At 38.6% G+C, this 24,825-nt stretch overlaps 1 protein-coding gene across 2 annotated transcripts in view; it reads left to right on the top strand.

Moving 5' to 3' along the window:
• The window catches only part of SRFBP1 (serum response factor binding protein 1), a 76,360-nt gene that overhangs the window by 28,005 nt on the left and 23,530 nt on the right, over window positions 1-24,825 (top strand). The window contains exon 4 of one of the 2 annotated variants that reach the window (XM_032206531.1): window positions 24,262-24,333. The exons of the other annotated variant lie outside the window; for it this stretch is intronic. Coding sequence (XP_032062422.1) covers window positions 24,262-24,333 — 72 coding nt within the window. The remainder of the gene's footprint in view (window positions 1-24,261; window positions 24,334-24,825) is intronic. 2 annotated transcript variants of the gene reach the window in all.

Genomic DNA, 24,825 nt, shown 5'->3' with positions numbered 1-24,825 from the left:
ATTAAAATGAATTAATTTTAACAATTAAAAGCTTTGTTTTCTAGGACTGCATTACTGAAACTTAGCTGAAGTATTTCCAAAGTCAGCTTGGCCATTACTGTAACACAGCTGGAAAATTATGAACATTTCCATATTTCTGTGTTTGTTTGGTGCATCTGTCAAGGTGTTAAGACAATTTGGGTCTTAAGTTTGCCAAACAAAACTTGAATCTGTTTAGAAATGAATCGTGCTTGAAGTTTCTACTGTGACAGTTAAAGTGCAGGAAATAAATTTCTCATGCCACTTAGAAGTGCAAATGGTGCTTTATGTGCCCGACCGTAGCATCATTGTTGTCAGTTTTTGTCGCTTTAAATGTGATGCCAGTAGTGTACTACTTTCATCTTTAAAGTTCTGTACTAGTTTTTGAAATTGTAGCTGCAAGGGACTGGTAGCGCTTGATTCAGGCCTTTTTCATCTTCCAGCTTGCTGTCCGTTGCTGTTTTGGTATCTTTTAACTTGACAATGTTCTGTACTACTTATATCTCAATTTTAGCAGGTAATGCTAACAATTTTTTGTGTTGACAGGAGGTATATATTATACTCATGAGGTCTGAGCACAAGATTATAGGCCAAGAAAGCTGTTTTCGTATTAAATTACAGAAGTTTTATTTGATGATTTGTTTTTGTTTTGTTTTTCCTGATAACAGTAGCGATTGCCCTTACCTATTTGTTTATTTTTCATCCTGGTCTTCAAAAAAAGCTGACAAATGAAGAGGCTTCATTGACCATTAAGAACTGCTTTATTTGTCAGGTGGAATCACAGAGTTTTTTAGCATAGTATTTGAAAAAGAGTCTCCACAAATAAATAAAGGGGGAAAGGAAATGGTTATCACTGTACTATAGTGTTAAGCAGTAGTCAAGCAACAGAAGTGTTTCTTTGTCTGCATAGTGCTTTTACTTCCAGGATTGGCTCACGCAGACATCTTGAAGGCTGCCTGTACTTCAAACTGTATTGACCACGTACATTAGAGATGTTTCTGTTGGTGTAAGTTTTTTTTAATGTGTCTGCTTTTTTCACCATACACCTGCAGTGAACAGCAGCAGTTAGACTTATCCCACCTGATTCTAGGTAGTTTGCAATGTCAGTTAAAAAAACTCAGTGCTTTCTGGTTTCTGTATCATAAATGGGTACAGAAATATCTCCAGAAAGAATCAGATGTGGAATGGACTGAGTTACCTTCCTGGACTGCCTGTCCGTTTCCCTGGAAGGGTAACCAGGCTTGTAAACAGAGGTGCCCTGAGATAAAAGGCTGGTTCTGTTACTAGTGCTGTGAAACACTGCTTTGAAAAAGACCTTTCATTGTGAGGTTGTTGTTTGGTCAAGCAGAGAATGAGCCATGTGGAATTAAGGGAGAACCTCAGCTGTCAGTAGTGATTCATTAATGCTACATAAGTTTCCTGAGTGCAGGACTTGTAAGTGCTTGAAAACTGATTGTTGAGGGAGGGTAGATTTGTAATTTGGAGAGCTAAAGGCAAACAAAGCTTGCTTTGAAATAGTTTATATAGAGTGAGGAGACTTCCAAGTGAGCAGCTGAGAAGGAAGAAAAGCTCTCCCACTTCCCAGGCAAACAGCTATTAAATGATCTCAGTTGCCTGAAATCATGCTGTTAGTGGTCTTTATTGTGTTAAAAGTACCCATATTATATTGGTAGTATTTTAATAGCAAAAAAGGTTGCATCTCCTGTTGTTTGGTTTGTTTTTTCATCTTTTAAAAAGAATAAGTAGACACTTACGGCTCTAGACTACATTTGTTTCTTAGATGAAATAAAGATTCCTGTTCTTTTCTTATGAATCACAGCCTAAAAGGCTCTAGTTGTTTACATATTTTTTCACCACTTTTGATTTCTAGACTGAGATCTTTTCAGAGTTGGCATAGAAATTTTCCTCATTCACCATAGTGGAGAAACAAGACAGCTTTCACATAAATCATTGAAATTCTCTGTCATAGTGGGCGTTTCTTTACCAGTGAAACATCACACCCAGCAACCTTTCTTTTAAGTTACTGATCCTATGATCGATGTTTTAGAAATAACTCCTCACATAACATGATAAGGTATTTTCTCATTTTTAGGAAAGAAAGAATAGAAATGGTTAATAAGGAACATTGATTAATACTCTACAAAGTTTTAACTTAAAGCAGGTTTGTGTTATCCAGACTAATTCAGCAGTTTTGATGTGTGGATCCCAAGCACTTGTCAGAGGAGACACAAATTGTTTTGAAACCGACAGTGTGTCCAGAAAGTAAAAAGTGGTCGTATTCCTTATAATTAACAGAAATAGTCCATGAAATTCTACTCATTCATCATTTTATGTAAGAAAAATCTCTACCTTCTCTCTTACTGAATGTTTACACTTAAGGAGTATACTGAGCTGTAAATCTAGAGAAAAAGACAGCAACAAAAAAATACTTACTCTGGCCAAAGTGGCTTGGAGCCAGAAAGCGTATGTTACACCAGAATCTGACAGCATGTGTATATATGGATAAAAGATTATTTGGGATGACTGCTTAGAGCATATAGAACTTCTTTAATAGTTGCAAAAGCTATGAAGGGTTTCTGAAGATTGGAAAAAAAATACATCTTTGAAAATCCCAGAGAAGGAAAATAGTATAATTTTTCTTCTGAGTTTTTCCCACCGTTGCCAAAGAGAGTACACTTTATAAATACACATTTTTCTTCCATCAGTCAAGAAGACATCAGGAACATCTTTCCCCTCCCACATATCCAGGAGAAAAAAAAAAACAAACACCAGCTTATAGCACTTTATGGGAACTGCTGGCACAGACAGTGCGGACAGTGTCATTTGTGAAGGACTTAAGTTATGCTGATGTTCTCAGAAGGAGTAAGAGTAGAGTTACGTTTCAAAAATAATTTGTTTCCAGCTGTGGGAAGAAAGACTGAAACACTGGGACCTTGACACATTTGTCTGTGTTGTTAAAGTTTTTAATGCAATAACTTAAATTTTTCTGAGGGGAAAAAAAAAAAAAGCTGAGGGGTTGAAATACCAGTGAGGGAGAATTCTTTGTCTTTCTAAGAATTATAGTTATACATTCATCTACCATTAAACCAAAAAACCTTTTCACTGTCTTGGAGGAGGTGTTATCTTTCATCTGGACTATAACAACAATAACGAGGAAAAAGAAAATTTCCGAATGGCTCATGTGTTGTTAGCAATTGCCTGCAGCTCAGGAGGACTTCTGAGGGCTACAGTTCCTTTAGAATGATATAAAAGTGAACTTTCAATTAAAGATCTTAACTTCTCTTTCTAGCTTGGGTCTTTACTAATTACCATCTGATATTACAGGGAGAGGAATATAATTGCTGTCATTTGGTAATTGTTGCCTTACCACTAACTCTTGAGTGTGCTTTTTCCTATCTTCAAGTACACCCAGAAAGACACTGATGACATAATTTCACTGTAAATACACAGATTCCTAGGAGTGGGACATAATTAGATACTCACTTTTCAGGTTAAATACTGTATCTATTTTTGTGTATACTTTTTAAAAATTCTACATATTCATTCATTGACAGTACTGCATATATTGAAAATGTAAGAAATTTTGGTGCTGGGCTGCATGTAAAAAAAAACACTTATATTGTTGTGTTATTGTTAGAATGACGTTTAATTTCTAGTTGTGTGTGTTTTGATTGTTAGAACTGGAGATTTAAAAGAACTTAATAGGCAAATACAAGTAATAATGTCTCAGGCACAACAAGATACATACATTGTGAGAAGGGAGAGCAGTTAAAAATTCTAGCTACGTGGTTGCAGGACTGAGTTAATTGTTTGCAGGAGTTCTCAAAGCTATTGGAGTAAAACACTGTTTTTTGAGTTCTTCAGAATTTCTTTTGCCAAATCCATACAAAATATTTATTTAACAATTCATGAAAGATGGGGGGGTTGGGGAGGGAAGAACAGTATGATCTTTCTAGTCTTTCAACTGTGATTTCACTTTCTTGAAAGAGAAAATTGTACATATGTACAGGATTTTCTTTAATTTTCAGGTTTGATGGTACTGCCAGAGCAGGTTTATTATCAATCGTAGAGTATTTCTTACCCTATTTATGAAGCTGTAGTATTTTTTAAGCATCTTTTGCAGAATTATGACTGATAGTCTAGCAAATTATTAGCAGTGGGCAACTTACTTTGAACTGTTTACATTTTTTTTTGCTGAAATTAGATCTTAATGTAACTTAATGTAGTTGCTTTACTGTGTATTTAGGACTAGCCTATACCTCACAGGGAATACTGTTATTATGGCACCTGTTGCTATTGCAATATTTCATTTGGAGAATTAGTGATACATGGGCAAAAGGCTATTTGATAAGATTGAAGGGAAATTATCTTTGAGTTGTTAGAAAAGAGCAGCAGTTGATTACAACTATTATTAAATTGCTTGTAAATGGATGCTTATGCATTCTCTATCCTGAAAATTATTCCTGAAGAAAAAAATAATTTGATATTCACAGAATTGTTAAGGTTGGAAAAGACCTCCAAGATCATATGGTCCAACCATCACCCTACCAGTAAAAAAACCATGTTCCTAAGCACCACATCCAACCTTTCCTTAAACACCCACAAGGACAGTGACTCCACCACCTCCCTGGGCAACCTGTTCCAATGCCTGACTGCTCTTTCTGAGAGGAAATGTCTCCTCACTTCCAACCAGAACCTCCCCTGGCACAACTTGAGGCCATTCCCTCTAGTCCTATCACTGGTTACCTGTGAGAAGAGACCGACCCCCAGCTCCCCACACCTTCCTTTCAGGCAGTTGCAGAGAGCAATGAGTTCTCCCCTGAGCCTTCTCTTCTCCAGACTAAACAACCCCAGTCCCCTCAGCTGCTCCTCATAGGACTTGTGTTCCCTTCACCAGCTTCTTAGCCCTTCTCTGGACATCTTCCAGGCCCTCAATGTCCTTCTTGTACTGAAGGGCCCAAAGGTGAACACAGCACTCAAGGTGAGGCCTCACCAGAGCAGAGTACAGGAGGATGATCACCTCCCTGCTCCTGCTGGCTGCACTGTTCCTGACACAAGCCAGGATGCCATTGGCCTCCTTGGCCACCTGGGCACACAGCTGGCTCATGTTCAGGTGAGCATCGACCAGCACCCCCAGATCCTTTTCCTCTGCACAGCTTTCCAGCCACTCTGCCCCAAGCCTGCAGCACTGCATGGGGTTGTTGTGGCCAAAGTGCAGGACCCGGTACTCAGCCATGTTGAACCTCATCCCATTGGCCTCTGCACATTGACCCAACCTGTCCAGGTCACAGAATCACAGAATCACAGAATTTTCTAGGTTGGAAGAGACCTCAAGGTCATCGAGTCCAACCTCCAACCTAACGCTAACAGCCCTCCACTAAACCATATCCCTGAGCTCTACATCTAAACGTCTTTTGAAGACTTCCAAGGATGGTGACTCCACCACTTCCCTGGGCAGCCTGTTCCAATGCCTCACAACCCTTTCAGTGAAGAAGTTCTTCCTAACATCTAGCCTAAAACTCCCCTGGCTCAACTTAAACCCATTCCCCCTCGTCCTGTCACCAGGCACGTGGGAGAACAGGCCAACCCCCACCTCGCTACAGCCTCCCTTGAGGTACCCATAGAGAGCGATAAGGTCGCCCCTGAGCCTCCTCTTCTCCAGGCTGAACAAGCCCAGCTCCCTCAGCCGCTCCTCGTAGGACTTGTTCTCCAGGCCCCTCACCAGCTTCGTCGCCCTTCTCTGGACCCGCTCAAGCACCTCGATGTCCTTCTTGTAGCGAGGGGCCCAAAACTGAACACAGTACTCGAGGTGCGGCCTCACCAGAGCTGAGTACAGGGGGACGATCACCTCCCTAGCCCTGCTGGTCACGCTGTTCCTAATACAAGCCAGGATGCCGTTGGCCTTCTTGGCCACCTGAGCACACTGCTGGCTCATATTCAGCCGACTGTCCACCATCACTCCCAGGTCCTTCTCTGCCTGGCAGCTCTCCAACCATTCCTCTCCCAGCCTGTAGCTCTGCTTGGGGTTATTGCGCCCCAGGTGCAGGACCCGGCACTTGGCCTTGTTGAACTTCATGCAGTTGACCTCAGCCCATCGGTGCAGCCTATCCAGATCCTCCTGCAGAGCTTTCCTACCCTCAAGCAGATCGACACACGCACCTAACTTGGTGTCATCTGCGAACTTACTGAGGGTGCACTCGATGCCCTCGTCCAGATCATCGATGAAGATATTAAAGAGGACCGGTTACCCTCTAGCAGGTTGACACTTCCCCCCAACTTGGTGTCTGCAAACTTACTGAGGGTGTACTCATTTCCCTCATCCAAATCATCAATACAGATATTAAAGAAGATGGGCCCCAACACCGACCCCTGGGGAACATCACAGGTGACTGGTCACCAGCTGGATTTCACTCCATTCACCACCACTCTCTGGGCCTAGCCGTCCAGCCAGTTTTTACCCCAGCCCAGAGTGTAGCTGTCCAAGCCATGGGCTGCCATCTGCTCCAGGAGAATACTATGGGGGAGCGTGTCAAAGGCCTCGCTGAAGTCTAGGCAGACTATGTCAACAGCCTTTCCCTCATCCACCAGGCAGGTCACCTGGTCATAGAAGATGAGGTTGGTCAGGCAGGACTTGCCTTTCATGAGTTCATGCTGACTGGGCCTGATGCCCAGGTTGTCCCACGTGTGCTGTGTGATTGCACTCAAGAGGACCTGTTTGATAACCTTCTCCAGCACCGGGTTCAGGCTAAGAGGCCTGTAGTTCCCCGGGTCCTCCTTACAACCCTTCATATAGATGGGCATCAATGTTTTGTGTTTTTTCTAGTACACTTAAACCACAATATTTATTGTAAAACAATGAGTTTGTTACAAAAGAAATAGGAAAAAATAAGACTTTGTTGTAATTTATTCTTTCTTAAGCTTGTATTTTAACAAGATATGAACAGAAGTATGAACTCCAGTAATAGTCAGGCATTTGAAAGCCAAACTGTTTTTTTAAAGGTAGAAGTTCAGTCTGAAGTTTTTATCATCTTTGGCAATGGAACAAAAATCATCCAGTTTCATGAAAGTAATAGTGTTGTGGATGAGAAAGGCTGGCCTGGTTAAAAAGCTGGTTATCTAGTCCTGAACAAAAGGCCTACGGAGCGTAATAGATTTTGCTTTTAATACTGACTTTTTGAATGGAATTTTTGTATCCTGAAATGTCATGCTTTTTCAAAAAGCCTTTTCTTTTTTTTTTTTTTTTTTTTTTTTACAACAGTAGTGTTTCCCTATTTAGTTAATATTTTCATCTTATGTAGCCTTGCTCTCAGTTAATATCTCACTGTAATATTGTCTTAGGTAAGAATGAGGACTAGAGTACCTTTTTGCAGTTTTGCTTTTTGTTTTATTTCCCAGCATATGTTTCCAACAAATCTTGCATATTTTATTTCATAATAGATAGCAGACTTTCATATTAACATTACAAAATCTTTAACCTCTAAAGGTTTCTGAAAGAGTAGTGGGAAACTCTTAAACTCTAATGTATAATCATTTTAGGAGGGGTCCTTGTTGCTTCTTAAGGAAAAACAGAAGGGTCCTGCTTTCACAATGGCATGGGCCGGATGCCACTTTCAGACCATTGCAGTGAAGGGGGAAAGGGTAGAACTTGAAGTCCTTCAGCTCTGCTTCAGTAGAGTAGTGCAAGTCCATGCTTTGGCAAGTGTCTCACTTGTTAGGAATGCATGATGTGCTTCTCTGCAGTAATACAGGAAATTTGGTGCTTTGAGTGATGGATGGACCCATGTGCACATTACTTAAGGCATACATGTGCAACATATCAGGCAATTTTAGGAAACACTGAATTATACTCCTAGAGTTCATCACAGCACATTCTACTTTGTCTATAGCATTGCTTTGCTCTTCTGCTTAATGTATGCCCTTATAAAACAGGTTATATTTGCTATAAAAACTGAGTATTAATTTAACCGATACCTCTAGTTTTGTCATGACTGAAATGGAAAGCTCTTTCAAATAGAAAACACCTAACATAATGCAGAAGACAGCATGGATGAACAGCGAGCTCATAACTGATCCCAAACACATACACAGTCCACCAAAAGTGGAAACAAGGACAGACTGCTTGGGAGAATGTAGACGCACACAGGTAGTGTTGATGATTGCTTTCTAACACAGGTGATCGAGAATCTGATGAAAAGAGGTTCTCTGCTAGACTGGGTGTATAGAAACAGGAAAGAACTGGTCAGGAATATGAAGGTTAGGGTAGCCTCCTTTACAATGACCATGTGATGGTGGAGTTCTGGATTCTGAGAGTTAGGCAACCGGCAATAAGACTGGGTGGAAAACTGTTTGGTCTGTCAAGTTCAAAGTGGTGTAATCAGTGGTGGGACATGCCAGCTGGTTACAAGCGGTGTCCGCTAAGGAGCTATGCTACTACCGATACTGGCTAGTGTTATAGTAATGTCCTAAATGGTGGTATGGGGTTTACGCTCAGCAGGTTCAAGGATGATGCCAAACTGGGGAGTGTAAATGATATGTATGAAGGCAGGGCTGCTATTTGGGGTGATTTGTACAGGGTAGAGGAATGAGCTCATTGAGAGGAGCCACATGTTCAAGAAAGGCAAAAACGTAGTCTTGTGTTTGGCATGGAATAGCTCCATGCAAAATTAGAGACTGGATACCAGTTGGCTAGAAAGCAGCTTTGTGGAGAAGGACCTCAGCACCCTGGTGGACAAGAAATTGAACATGACATGCAAAAGTGCCTCTGTCGCAAGGAATATTAACTGCATTGTGAGCTGCATTAGGAAGAGTGTATAGCTGGCAAGTACAAGGAGAGAACTGTGTTCACTCGTCAGGGAAAAAAAAGCTAAGGGGAAGCCTTATTGCTGTCTGCAACTACCTACTATAGCCTAGGAGGTAAGCCAGGCTTTTCTTAGAGGTATCCAGTGGGAGAATGGTGAGCAATAGGCTCAAGTCACAACCTGAATATGGGATCTTAGCCACTGGAGGTGTTCAGAATTCAAGGGCTCTGAGCAGTCATCTTCTCTGGAGCTTGTTTGGGAAGAAGGTTGGACTAGGTCTGGAGGTCTCTCCCAATCTACATAATCGTATCATTATGCAGTCCTAAGCAGGAGGGATTTTAAAGTTAGGAGAGGTAAAAATGTAAATGTACAGTGAAATATTTTAGCTTTTGTTGGGTGTGAAAGCTATGTCATCCTGTCACCTGTTCTTTTTCCTCATTAAAAATATCTTTAGGAATAAGTCAATAGAGTTGCATGCTTATGTGCACAAATAACCATACAATACCATACATTCACCTTCCAAAGAGTGTGTAGAAGAGCATCATAATCAATATTGAATACAAGCAGGTAGACAAAGTGCTTGAGAATATACAGTGTGCAGTACTACTGTACCTGCACGTGGCTAGACAATGGTATTTGATACTGCTGTAATGGATAAACTTGCGGACTTTCTGTTCTGTCCCAGTTCGTACTATTGAACTGGTATTACCAGCAAGTCAACTTGTTTCAGATAAGGGGTAAATAAATGGCCTTTTGCCATGCAAAAATGGCAGAGAGGTTTGTGTGGCAATCAGTGTCTCATGACTGGAGATCAGGAAGCAACCATCATGTATTTCTGTATTTGAATATTTTATATGACTATTAAAGTATCTTGGACATTAGTTTAGACTGTAAAAGTGTTGTTTGCTGTAATTTGAAAGAGACAAAACCCGAACCTTTACTTCTGCAGTGTGTTCTCTCTCCGGCTTCCCCTTCTGACTGTGATATGTGAGATGATATGTCATCGAATGTGCTCACTGATACTCTTTATTATATTTATGATGTTCCATGGAATTCCTCTTCTGTGAAATTCTTCTGGAGATAGTTCCTCAATAAGTTATTGAGCATTCAAAAGTGCTACAACTTTCTGATATTAAACAAATTCTTTTACAAATGACTTTTTTTCCTTCTCTTTCTGAAATTAAGAAACACTATATTGACGTTAGAATACAGAGCAAGGTATTGTAGCAAGAGTGTTGGTCTCTTTTCTGGGGTGACAAGTGATAGGGCGTGATTTCGAGTAGTGCCAGAGAGGTTTAGATTGGATATGAGGATAAACTTCTTCACAGAGAGAGCGGTCAAGCATTGGAGTGGGTTGCCCAGGGGCGGTGTCCCCATCCCTGGAGGTATGTAAGGGATATGCGAATCATAACACTAAAGGGCATGGTGTAGAGATGAGACTTGGTAGGTCTGGGAGATGGTTGGATTTGAAGATCTTGAAGCTCTTCTCTTACCCAAATGATTGTGTGATTCTATGTATATAAGCTTGTCCTAAGAAGCAAATGATAACAACGCTTTTTTTCTTTTTCTTTTTTTTTTTTTAAAATGAAAACATTTGTTTTGATTAAAAACATGGCTGAGGTGGAGTAAAAGTATAGAGAAGAGTGATGAGTTGAATGACTGTCTATTGGGATTCCTTTTTCCCAGAGTTAATGTGGCTTGAGGCTTGGCTCTTGATATTCCTGATAACTGAGAATATGAAAAAGGGAATACTTTGTAAAGACACTACTTAACCATGGTTCCTCAGTAGTACCCACTTTTCTTGAGTATTGCTACCCACCCCCTTTTCCTGATCCTCAAAACAGCAAGAAGGTAGGTTGGTATAATCGCAAACTTTGTTCTGTTCTTAAACTTTATGGCAGTTGATATTATTTTCAATGATACATTACTTCATGTTTATGCTACAACGAGAAATCTCATGTTTAGGAGAACTGCTTTCCCAAGCCAGTCTAGAAATAGCTGTTGTGTTTTACTTTCCGGGTGGCAAGATATCTTAACTAAGCAAACTTAATAATTTTGACAGAGAAAACTTGTATGGTGGTTGTTGGGTTTTTGTGTTGTCTGTTTGTTTGTTTTTTTTTGTTAGTTTGCTTTTCTGGATGGCAAGCATAAACAAATACTTAGAGTTTATTAAGAAAAAAAAAAAGAGAAAAATGTGGGGGAAAAGGGTTATTCTGTACAATTTCAAGCTGGGATGAGAAAAAAAATGACAACCATTCCTACTGTTTTATTGCATTATGATAATAGAAGTAATGATTTTTTTTACACCAAATACTGCTTTGGACTGCATAAAAAGATGGTCTGTATTTCTTAAATGTAAAAGACATTAAATATATCACCACCTTCATTTTCAAGCCTTTATCATTGATGAGATACTTAAATAGAAGCAGTTACGTGCTTTTATTCATATGCACACTAGATTCTTAGTTACAAAGTGAAAACAGATCACAAAGGCAAGCATTTTGTTGGATTTGAGACAACTTAAGGAAAATATTAAAGTAAGTTCTAAATAAAGGTTGTCAACTATCTTAAAAATCTGGCTTGCAGATGAAGCTTTTTCCTCAAGTCTTGTGTAAGAATTTTACTTTTTTTTTTATTTTTTGTAAGGATGCAAAATAAGCTATTTTCACTTTTTTAAAAATATGTCTTGCAGATGAGACTTCATCTTCTTTCAAAGTCCTGCATAGGTAATTTTATTGCTTGTTTTAGTGAAGATGCAACCTTTGCAGTAGTACAAAAAAAAACAAACAAAAAATAATAATGCAACCCATATGACTTAATTTATATGAAAATTGAGCAGTGACAGCAAACAAAAACACTTAGTTATTGTTACTCAAAATAACTACAGAAGTGTCAGCATGTTCCTGTGCTCATTGTGAAAACATGTCTGCATATTCCAAATGTATATTTCTTCTGTTGTTAATTTCTTCCATCATCTCATGTATTTCACTGTAGCTCACTACCTTGGGCCTTTTTGTTATGTTTTTCCGTAACTCATTTGAATCTGAGAAAAGAAAGTCTGTAAGCACTGCATATGTTTTCTTTTCATTTTACTCATCCCATGCTGTGGTACACTCATAGTCACCAAATACGATGGTCGTTACAAAAGGACCATCTGTGAGTCAGTTCTAGTCAACCTCTTGCTGTGTGCCAGTCTCTTTGTAGTTCAATTGATTTTGGAGCAGCTAAGAAGAATATCTGCAGTAAACAGTGAGTCTGCGTAGTCAGTGTGGTGGAGTTGTACTAAACTGGTTCAGTCCCCTCAATCAGCTGTCCATTTTGGGACTCCTGTCTCTTGAAGAATTTTAAAACAGAAATTATATGTATTATTCTTCACAGTTGACTTTTTTTTTTTTTTCTTGAATAATGTAGTAAAAGTTTTATTCTCCTTTCCTCTTAATCGGTGGAATGAGGGGGGAGTGTGAGGAAGGGAGGAGGGTAGAAATTGGAGACCTACTGTAAATCTCTTTATAGTCACTTGGAAACTAATTAATTCAGAATGGTGACTGCAGCTGCTATGACTCTATTCTAATTGATTGCTTTTGTGTGTAAAACCTTATTTCCCCCACAGTTGCCTCCTGCTTACAAAGAATATGTATAAAGTCTGTTCTGGGAATGTAATATTAATGTAAACATGACTTCAGTGCTGGACAGACTCATTGGCACTTTTATTAAACAACGGATTTAGTGAACATGTGGGTGAGTAGGATGAGGCAGAATAATTGTACCTTTAGAAAACGAAAGTAATGCCCTGCAAATCAATGGGAGTTCTTTGAAGAAATCAATAGATAAAATGGATGTTGCCCAGCGAGTCACTGTCTCATCTTAAATTTCCAAACAGCTCTTGGCCCTCTTTCACCAAGGCCTCTGTTTGGGAAGGGAAGGGAAGGGAAGGGAAGGGAAGGGAAGGGAAGGGAAGGGAAGGGAAGGGAAGGGAAGGGAAGGGAAGGGAAGGGAAGGGAAAGCTTTTGATCAATAGAAGGAAATTTGTTTGTTTTTATAACAGAGTTAAGACATGGTAACTAGAAGAGAGGAATATATGGCTAGCTATCATGGTGCTGGAACATTAGCAGTGGCATTTTATGGGGATCAGTGCTAGAAATGGTTCAGAGAAAGAGAATTAATTTGACAGAGCTTGATAATCCAAAATTGCCAGATACTACACTAAAACACTGCAGAACAATACCATAAAAGTGAGCAGTATTCAATAAAATGACAAAGAAATCCAGTACACATAAATGCAAAATAATGCATGTGGTATTGGTGCAAATTAAAGATTTGATTTGTTTGGTTTTTGTTGGATCTAAATTGGCTACTACCAGTGAGAAGGTGGATTTTGGAGTTACTGCAGACACCTGTGTGAAAATCCTGTTTTGTTATTCAGCATCTTCAGGCAGAAGACAGTGTGTTCCTGTTTGACTGTCTTGTTTTCCCATGTGCTGCATCTTCCTACTGTATTTTAAATTAAAAAAAAAAAATAGATAAAGTGTTAAAGAGTGGCAAGGATGATCAGATACACCTTAGCATCTATGTAAGCTATAAGAAAATTGGATCCAATAGAGTACAAGGTGAAAACTGATTTTGGAGGTATGCTCAATTCATATATTCATGCTGGATACTTATTTTGTGCTCTAAGTGCTAATATTTTGATCAGGAGGTTCTGGCAGCCAATTAGGAAAACTGTAGGTAGTGAAAATAATCCTATTTTTCGTGTGTTTTTGACAGATCCCTGCTTTCCACCTTTGCCCGTCACATATGTACAAAATGATTCGAGCTTGTAATGTTAATGAAAGATGCTGCAATGATATGAATAGGCTGTTAAGGACATGATTGACATATGATACAATTGACTTCTTCCTTGAAATTCAGATTTTAGAAACTATGGGAAATGGTGGTCTTGTTCTGTATTTGTTCAGTTGCGGTGGTGTTTGTTTTTTTTTTTTTCTTTTTTCTCACCTTGGGCAAGTGAAATAGCAAGTTTGTCTTGTGGAGGCCAAGACAAAGACCGCTAAGACTGCTAGGATCAAGATCTCTAGGATGGGTCAAAAGGTAATTTAATTTCTTCCTTATGCACTTTAAGAAAAGACTGATGAAGGAGTACTTTTCCTGGAGAAAAGGTACACCAGAAAAGGTAATGAAGAATGGGAATTCTTTCTTACTCAATTGTGACTAATCTCTGAACTCGTTTCTTTTCATGCTGTCTGGAAGTACACAAAAAGAGGCTGTATATATGGCTCTGTGTATTCGTGCTCTTCCGTCACTTTCTGCACCTCTCTGGGTTCTTCTGTCTTCATTATTCATTTCTGTTTCCATTTCCATTTAAAACCAGCATCTAGCAGGTAGGGCTTATTAACTGGATTGCATCCATTTGTCAGTCACTGTCTTCAGTGGGAACGTTGTAAGAATATAGTATATCCTTCCTGGCTTCTTTGGTTGCATGCAGTCTTGCTGGCCCCAGCTCCTGCTGGAAGAAGAGAGGCTTAGCTGAAAATAAGGCAGCTTTCTGCTAGCTGTGCATAGCGTCCCCTTCTGGCAGGCAATGCTGTTTTTCTTCAATTTTTGCAAAAACAGTTCATCTGGCAACGAAGGCTATTGGCAATGGTTGTGAATACCAAGGATAGTAATTCAAAACTGAAGATAGTTCCAGCCAACACAGGACTGCTTGGAAATATGTTAACCCTGAAATTGCATGTGGTTGTTATTTTAATATTAGAAAAGCAGCGTGGAACAAATTGCCAGTACAGAGTGAAATTACAGATTGTACTATTCCGAGTGAACATTGACATTAATAACCAAAAAATGTTTGAGGAGAAAAGAATATTCAAATAATGATAATTTTGGCCTCATCATGCTATCATGCTTTCTGCACTGAATAATGTAGTGAGGTTGTTTTTTTTCCTTTTGTGTAGCTTTTTTTTTTTTTTTTTTTGAATCCTTGTAATTGTAGTTTACTTTCATAATACCTACTACTTTTGAAATTGTCACAAGATTACAGACTTCCTAACTTTTTTGTATGTATGGTGAAAACAACGTTTCTCCCCGAATGTGGCTACTGAATGAGATGGGAACCTCCAAAATTAAACAATTCATTTAATCTAATTGACTAAACAAAATGCCAAGTTCACAGTGTTCATCTCTGTAGACTGATGTAATTGCTGGCATTTGACTTGCATACCTCTTGAAATATTAAATTAGTTTATAAACGTGGCAGAAAAGAGCAGCCTATACTTGCCAAATAAAGTTTGGGTATTTTACAACAGCATAAACAAATGAACTATGTTAACTCTTGTTTTGGGAAGTTGGTTTTAAGCTTTGTTTTATTATTAAACTGTATGACTAAGTATCTTTCCCTCAGCTTCATTCTCTGCTTTTAAGAGAGCTTGTAAAGGATATCAGATTAAGGATATTTAGCTAGAGGAAAGTATCCATTTGGACAAAACTGTGTTTACAGTAATATTGTGTAGTGTTATTTGATGAGGATTTTAATAACTTTATTTTTCTAGACAACATTATAAACAGAAAACTTGATTTTTTTATTTCTAGTGTGAAACTTAGTAGATAAAAACTTGCAGGTTGACATTGAATTTCACTTGGATCTAAACTGAGACAGCAATACTGTAGACATTTAGTAATGTTTAAAATTGGTGCCAGCAAAAACCTGACACCAGTGTAGTTTACAGAAAGAACAATTGCTAGACAAGTTCCACTTGAAATACATTCTTACATTCCCAATGAGTAAATGTAATTTCAGAGTGCATTTTTTTTAACAGGTTAGTGACAGTTAGTTCCTATCAAGATTGAATGCCATGTATTCATCTAAACTAAGACTGCTGTGCAGCTTTTGAGTTTTTGGGAAGTTCTATTCCACTCTGAAAATTTCCTCTAGTGACTGCTTTTGTTTTGTTATTTTAAAATACAGTTAAGTTCTATTGTTTTTCTTAATCTGTACTGTGGTATTCTTGCCCATGTTGTTATTAATACAACAAAACTAAAAATGAATTATTTCAAGGAAGATTTTTTTTATAAAAGTCATACGTTGAATAAAAGGCAAGTTAGAACAACATTAAATTCCTTAAAAAAAAAAAAAAATAAGGCAATTGATGGAAGTTGTGAAGTTGTATTAAAAACGTGATAGTTTCTTGACTGTATACTTTAGGAAAATTAACAACTGTAGAACACTTTCTTTTTATACTGTTCTTCCTCTTTGTAATACAGGATCTAGATTTTTGATAAGTGAAAAATACCATAATTACTATAGGACATAATAACAATCTTCAACAGTAATGACACAGGAGAATGTATTTAAATTATAATTCACTTAATTTGTCTACAATTAGAGAGAAAATGTCTTCATTTTTACTGGATGAAACCCTTGGTTTCAGTGTGTGATGATATAGTATCAAGTCATCCAGTCAGGTTGCCGGGAAAAGCCTTTTTGGCTAGACTGGTAGACCAAAAAATGTTCCATGAGATCTCTTTCTATTGTGGTTTTGCTTTCTTGTAGCTGTTTGTTCTTCATGACACAGGTATTTACAGTAAAACCCGACTTCTGTGGAAAACTAAATCTATATATCCACATACTTCCAATTTCTGTCAGACTATGTTGCCTGTAAGTTTTGCAGAAGTTTAACTGGTGGAGTCATTTATTAAAATATGAAGTCGCTCCTGAAAACATGCAAACTTCCAAAAGAGTATTTATTCAAACAGTATCAGTAAACGTTCTTAAGATTGATAGTATAAAAACAGTTTAATAGTGAGAAGTTCATGCAACATGCAGAGAGAGCATTGCCATCTGAGAAGACATTCCTGCCCTCATTGCAATGTGACCTGTAATTTTCATTTATTAAAAATAATAATAAAATTAGTAACGTGCTGCTTTGTTTGTCTTGCTTATATGAATTTTGAGTGCACATATGCCTCAATGTTTGGTCCCTACTCTGACAGTGTCTTAGATTATACTAGATGAAAGTGACTGGGAATCGATCCTTCCAAACACTTTCACCCCATAGTGGTTAATTATTGTACTTTATAGTCTCTGTTAATAGGCAGTAGGATATTGTGCATTTGTATAATCTTTACGTGCTTACATCAAGTCTGCCAGTGAGTCACCGAAGAGACCAAGGCCGTGACTCCTAAACTGACTCCCCTCACTTTCTCTGTCTGAAAAGTGCAGGCTCTAGAGTAAATGTGCATAAACATTGAAAATCCTGAGTGTTGCCTTGTCAGGAAGAGCAGCCAATCACCCAGAGTAAGGCAGAGAGATACTGAACCCTAGTGTATCTTGTCTTTCCTTTCTTTACACTTCATAAATCTGTAATTGCCGTTGTCTGTTTACAAATAAGTGCTTTTAATTGCATTTTATTTAAACCTAGCATGAACTGAGACACAACAAGGCCTTCCTTTCTCCAACATGTATGAAGGGTTTCTGCAAACTAGGCTACCTGAAGTGCTGGATCTGCCCAGCTCCTAGGTGTGGTAGCATGAATACCCATTTCAGCTGCATGGGCTGGTGGCGGAGCTGACACTTCTAGGATCGGTGAGCTTGTTTTTACCAAATGACTGTTTAAAAAAAATAAAAAAAACTTTTTAGCTTATAGAACATAAAGATGCTTAGATACTTCTGAAGGGCAGCTATTCTGAATGAGTGACTTGGAAGCTGGTATACCTTAATTTTCTGGGTGTCAGTTAAATTTGGACCTGTGGCGGGGATGGTCTTGACAGTGCCATCCTAGACTCCATGTGTATCAATCTACCTCCAGTGAGGCTGTTACCAGCTCTTACAGGATTCACACCTTTGGACTTAAAACCTCATACTTCTGCAACAGTAATCTGAAATTTGTTAACTCCAGCATAGTGCCTTCTTTTCCATGGATATGAAGCATTATAGAAAGTGTCTGTTTGCAATCTGCTGCAGCAGCAGATGATGGTAGGTCTTTTTACAATGAAAGATCGAAATTCTAGATTGAATTTCTGATGGAAAAATTCTGTTTTTTACTTGCCACAATTTCAGAACATGCCATATTTTTAATAGAAACACATAGATGTTAAGAACAGACATTTTTAGTGGCTGCTAGCAATAGAATTTTTAGTACCAAGATACTGGTACTATATTGATTGACCTAGTGGATATCAGCCGATATTGTTGTCAGTTTGGAATGAAACATTTTAATGATTATCCAATCTCTGTCTTAGCATCAGGTAAAGTAAATGGTGCAGTTGCATCATTCAGGCATTCTAGTGTCATTCAGCCGGAGAAGATAAATGGGTCTTCAGGATTACTTGTGACAGTCAACAAAACAGGAAATAATTCAAACAAGTGTGGGTCTTTAGCCATGAAAAGCTTTACTGCAGAAGTTGCAGTCATAAGCAAGCAGCTTTTAACATTCTCTGAATTCACCTAACTTCAAGCTGCAGTTATGGAAATTTGCAACAAATCAGTGGACTTCTCTGGAAGGATTTTATGTAATTTGAATGTAATGGATAAAGATGAGTGTGACCTGGATTGCCTGGATTCCACTGAGGAAAATAATAAAGCCAAATGAAAGATTAAATTTCCAGGAGCCAGAAAGGCTATGGGCTTTTTGTCCAGAATGAGAGTCGTCTTCTTCTGTATGATATTACCAAGACAGACACTGTATCCCATTTTATTCTTTTCTTAAAAATGGTAGTAGAAAATGAGAAGAAATGCGAAAAAAAAAAAAAAAAAAGAATTACCTAGGTTATGTAAGGACAAATTTTCATCCTGTAATAGAGAAATTTCATTGCACTTAATTACTCAAAAGAGATCTTGGGAGGTGACTTGGTAATAGTTTGTCAGTTCTGGCTGGCAGGTGGCTACCTACCCAGAAGTGCTTTAATTCTGGTCTATTGGAAAAATTACATAGAAATGTTATAATAACGTAAATATCTCAGTGTAGCATTGATCTTTTTAATAAATTTATTAATGAGCTTAAGCCACACTTAACTAGACAATATTAAATTTTTACTTACCAGCTCAAATTTTCTGTCCTACTGTTCTGCTATGAATATTATCCAAATTCCCTTCTTTTCCCGTACTATACACGTTGGTTTCAAATCTGATAAAATGGGGTTGAGGAGGATGAGTTTTGGAGGTGGGTTTGTTTTGGGTTTTGTTTTGTTTTTATTTTTAGACAGGCAGAGTTTCATTAATTTTGTTATGATGATCCACTAATGAGACTTAGCAACTCATAAACTCATGTATAAATATATATAAATACATATGTAATGTATGTATATTTAGTTCACAGTTGCTGGCCAAGTATTTGCATATTCTCAACTGTCAGGAATAAAAAATGGCTTAAGTTAGTGTCACTTTTTCTTCATAATCACCAATTAGGGTATTGCATTTCTTGATAACAGGCCTTCACAGTTGAAACAAACCTGTACTCTTACCATGGATTTATGAAAAACACATAACCTTTTAGGTAAACCACTGTTGATTTCTTTCACTCTTTGGAATATATTCTACTATGTAGTAGAGTATATATGGTGAGTGTATATATACTCGCTATACTGTGAGCATATAATCTGTTTTTGTGTAAGTGCTTCACAATGGTGGTATTTTCAGAGTCAAAGGATACTTTTGCTCTGAATGGCTGAAATACAGGACATTTAGAGGCTTAGAAAAGGTGGCAAACTGTTTGTGACAGGAAACCATACAGTCGTTAGACTGTAGTCATTAGTCATTAGATACAATCATTACTCATAGAAAAAAAGGATCTGATAACCTATACTGAAATAAATGTATTTTCTACCCCTTTCTCCTTACTAAAGGACCTAAAAAATGGCAGGGGACAACAAAATGAGATTAAATGCAAAAGAAAAAGGTAATAAACTTAGTTTATGAGAAGGTAGCCTCAAACACCCATTCAAGGGATAATATGTTACAAGATCTGAGTGCAGTAATGGGTAAGAAACAAACTGTTTCAAGGGTAAAAAAAATGTTATTGTTTTAAAAGATCTAAGTGCAGTAGTAGGCAACAAACTACAGGGGAGATTTCAACAGAAATATTTGATACTAGGTGCAAGTCTTGTGTTAGCTACTTGTATATACCCTGAATCACGTACTTATTTCTTTTTAAAGAAATTTTCTCATTGTAAGAAAAAATCATTGTATAAAGATGGGTACATATGGTGAAATTTCATAAGGAAAGGCTTAAGGCTTGAACAGTTAAGAACGTATGAAAACATGGTGATAAAAATGACAGAATTTATGAAGGTAAAAGGAAAATACTAGTCAAAACAAAATTGAGGTCGCGTACTAGGTATGGTTTTTAACAGAGTGAGGACTTAAACTCCTAAATCGCTTCCACAGGCCACTACTGGCAACTTTTTCTTCTGAGTCATCTAAAATTGCCTTAGACAGCAAAGCCGGGAATACATTTTATGTGAATAATCTTGCATTTCTGAGATGTGTCAAAGCCTCATCCGACAGGTTTTTTTGTCTTTCCTGTCTTCTGAAGGCTATTCAATAAATTACATTACCATTCCCTTTATATTAAAATGTGTGTCTTCCTCAGTATCACCTGGATAAAGTGTAATCTGAGCAACCATGACTAGTGTTGGTATGACATTGCAAAGCATAAATGGCATCTGAAAATTCATACTTCTGTGCAATATAGCCTTGTTTTTCTATGCAAGACAGTTCCGGCTTATTTAAATAAACTTCATCATTTATAGAAAAAAAAAATTGCTGTTCTAAATTTCCATGGGTGGTGGAGTGAAATCTCTGCCTGCGGTACTGGCCGTGGAGCTGAGGGGCTGCGCGAGGCTGTCTGGCTGCATGCTGTGTTGTCCCATCTGCACGTTTCACAGCCCAGCCTTTCACTGCCTTGGCCATCCCTGTTTCCATCCCTGTCTAACCTTTGCCCACCTGTAATTCATTTGTCCCCATTGCTGTACCCACACCCAAATTTCAGGCGATTTGGCTTTACATGGTGTAACTGGTGTGGCTACCCGGGTACTGTCAACCGTACAAGATGTCCTCCCCTAAGGCTCCCCAGTACTCCTTAAGCTTTCTCTGGAGTTTGTCTGTTTTTCACGTAGCTCTCCCTTAAAGATCTGTAAAATCCAGCCGTATTGTCAGCTTCTCGCATTATCTGTCACATCCAGCAATTTTATTATGTCATGTCCAGTAGTTTTTCACATCCTGTTTATTCAGCTTAATCTCGGGCCAAGGCCTAGTCATCTGCCTGCAGCCTTAACAAGATCCAACTGGCTGACAGGTCCATTTAGCCTGATTTCCCCCCAAAGTGCAGAGCAGCTGCTGGAGCAGCCAGCACGGCCTGGTGCAGGGACTCGGGCTGGTCCTGTGCTGCTGCTCGCTTGCTCCCTGCTCATCTCATCGCTGTTGTCCCTGCCAGAGCTCTCAGCTCGGCCCAGGCACCAGGCAGGTGAGACAGTGCTGATGTGCTTCACATTGTGTGCAGCAGCCTGCAGAGATCCCCACCTTGCTCACGTCCCTGTCTCTGAAAGGGTTTGTGATAGTTGGTGAGGTAGGGACAGTTTGGAATCAGAACAAAATGATCTGTTCAGCTTGTCTCTAGTCACCTATTATCTTCTTGGGGGATGATCAAAACAAAAATCAGCTATTGGGATCACCATGTCCAACTCGCCTGCATGCTGGCTGCCCTTCCTTGTGTAGGAAAGAGATGAAACCCATGAGTTATGACAGAAACTACTGACCTCTGGGTGTACAGCCAGCACCGTTCACAACAGCATCCTATCTGGCATCCACTGGTGTGCTGGTGGATGATGGTTATCAATGCACACCATAAAGGGCAGCAGTACCAGCATGACTGAGTACGGGCCAGCTGCTAGAGTCAGACCAGTGTGTAAGCTGCCCGAGCCTGCAAGGGGAGCAGATGAGGGTCTCCAGCTCAGCCAGGGAAGCAAGAAATAGCATGTGTCCCAACAGCCAGCTGCAGAGAGGAGACAGGGACAGCGCGTCCTGTGCACAGATACTGCTGAGACGGGGAGAGTGAGGGTGTCAGTGCATCACCCAGCCTGCTGGTAGGGGCCAGCAGAGTGTCTGTATTTTTCCTGCATCGGGTGTTGTAGGTTGATTCTACAGGTGCTGGTGTTTGAGAGGGGCTCCAAGGTGCACAGGGCTGGGCTCCAGCAGCAGGGCAGGAGGAATCCATGGGTCCCGGAGATAGGAGGCACCAGCCACTTACAACAGCCCCCAATAGAAGCGATGGAAGCAGGTAGTAAATGCAAAGGTTCTCTCTGTGAGTTGGGAATCCTTCAGCAGTGTGCACCTCAAAGTTGAGAAGGCTGTGCTGGGAAAAACATCATGGTATTCTCTTCCTGTTCTCCTGTCTGCTGCTGACCATTAATAGAGGCAGAAGAAAGGTCTGTATAGCCCAGTAATTTCACTCATATGGCTACTTTCACAAAAATGAGGTATTGCTGAAGGCCATATAAATCAGAAATGCTTGTTCTGCCTTAAATCTAAGGAAAGTGAAGAAGATGTTTATAAATTCGGGCTTTTTAGGTTCACAGTCTCATTCTGTATATTAAGCATTTCAGTGAAGCTCCATTCACGACCTCACATTCCAAACTGTTACTCCTGCTCTATCAATATGTGTGATTCTGCAACGTTAAGCTAGTGAAGATCATATAAATTACCTATTCTTTTTTAATATAAAGAAACAGCTAAATTTAATGAACAGTACTGGGTTCCAGAGCTTCATTCATAGCTCCCAACCAACTATGTGACTGTAAGCATGTCACTTAACTACTGTGTCCTACTTTCACCATCTGTGAAACACTTTGGAAAGTCATGGAAAACTGAATCATAGGTCTTTTCCATCTCTAGATTCTATTAGGTCATGCAGTCTGTCCATCTGCCAGTGTAAGATTGTTTCCTATATTCACCAGTGTTTTTCCAGTCTGGATTCTGCATGCCAAATGATTGGGCTTCCACCGTTACCTCTGGGAGATGATTTTGCAGGCATCTAGGTCTCGTTGTCAGAAAGCTCTTCTGACATGCACAAAAACTGATTTTTTATTTTTTTTAGTTTCTCCATTTTGTCCTGTTAGCTTATTCTTGCTATTATATGCCTACTCATAGTTTTAAGACACGTATTTACACAGTATCTTAAAGACCTAGGTAAGATGCAACTCTCGGATTTAATATACAGAAAGAACAACAATGTAAGATTTTGAAATTAATGGTACGACTGTCTAATTTCAGGAAGAACCAAGTACATGCACAGACTGCTGTAGAGCTGAGTTAGGAAGAGGATAAAATATGGAAACCTAACAATGGAGTGGGATGTTTAATGGAAATATTGGAATATTTATCAAGGATGATAAATTAGGGTAATAAAAGAAAGTAATAAGTAAACATGAAAGTCTTTCCATAATCTCCTTTTAGAGGTGTAAACTATAATGTCTTGCAAAATTTGACTTACATTTGATTACATTTGATCTTGGCTAGTACATTAATTATTCTGACCTAATAGTTGCAGTAATTGCTTGAAAGGGCTTTCAGTTAGTGTCTCTCTTGTCTTAATCTAAGCATAGTATTCAACTGCAGGCACACACAGTCATCTGGACATGCAGCACTTTGTCAAACTTTAATATTTTGCACGTGCACCTCCAGTTTATATTTTTCTTCTTAATTGACCACTGGTGTTGTGATTTGCTGTAATTTAGACTTAAGGCATCTGCTTTCCTGGAGTTTCAGAAATTCAGTGTATGGATAATTTTCTTCAAGTGTTGAAGCCAGCAGCATTTAGATACAATCTCGATCTTAATGATAGCTATCAGAATAACTAGTTATCTGTGTTATCTGTGAAATTTTTCAGAACTGTGAATGTGTGAAAGGTATTCGGGCTCAGCATAACAGTAGTTAATTCTTAAGTCTGGGAATGGAAATTGCATGTGTATTACCTTCAGAAAAGAAGGATTTCTATTTTTTTATAATCATTTTATTTTACTTTTCAACTTCAGTTTCATCGTCTCAACCTTACATATACACATATGTTGATCAGTTCTGATGTAACTTCAGAGTCTATGAGAATTGTGGAATTTCATAACCTTTCAAAGCTTTTATGAAGCACAATCAATACAGACAATTTCTAGAAATAACTTCACCATTCTACGTACTTTGCTTTTGAAAATCTCCATTTCCCTTAGTAATATTAGATAGTCAGATATAAGTTTAAATTAATGTTTAAATTAATTGAAGTTTAAATTAATTTTTTAAGTAAATGTAGTATTTACATAAACAACAACAAAAAAGTCTGTATATAACAAACTGAATTTCTTCCTTTAGTTAATCAACAGGAGATGCTATAAAGTTATCATGTTTATGAGGAACATAAAACTTAGAAATGTTTAGTGAAGTCTAAAGAATAAATATATCTTTCATCCACAGGAAATAAAGCCAGATCAAGTTACCAAACTTGCACTTGGGAAAGAAATTAACTTTGAAAGTGTCTGCAAAAAGGTAAGGCTTGTTGGTCTTGGTTTTCTGCACCTTGTTCCATGAGTGTGAGAGAGTATGCAAGCTCCTTAGGAAAAGGTGCATATGTGGGTGGGTACCTGCATTTGCATGCTGTCTTGTGTATGTTATATAAGGTTTTCCCTACAGGCCTTCCTTTTCTAAGGAAATGTATCCACTAGGACACGTCTACAAAACACTATATAGTTGTTTAGCATGAGTAGCTTGTCATCAGGGCTGGCCAGCTAATCCCTAGTAACTAGAGTTGCATACCAGGAAGCATAGTAGTGTTCTTTCTGTCTTTATAAATGGATTTGTTATGTTTATGTAGTGTATATACACGGATCAGTTAATGTAAATAATCAAAGCTTTTAACAACAGTTGAAAATAAGCTCTAAATACTTCTAGAGGCAGAGAGAAGCTTACCCATGTGAACAAAACATTAGCCTGAAATAAAGGTGGGATATTAACACCACCGTGGCTCATGAATTTCAATGC

Source organism: Aythya fuligula, chromosome Z, assembly GCF_009819795.1.
Source record: "Aythya fuligula isolate bAytFul2 chromosome Z, bAytFul2.pri, whole genome shotgun sequence".
Taxonomy (NCBI): Eukaryota; Metazoa; Chordata; class Aves; order Anseriformes; family Anatidae; genus Aythya; species Aythya fuligula.
The sequence above is the reverse complement of the archived record's forward strand: the minus strand, read 5'-3'. Positions and strand labels throughout refer to the sequence as shown.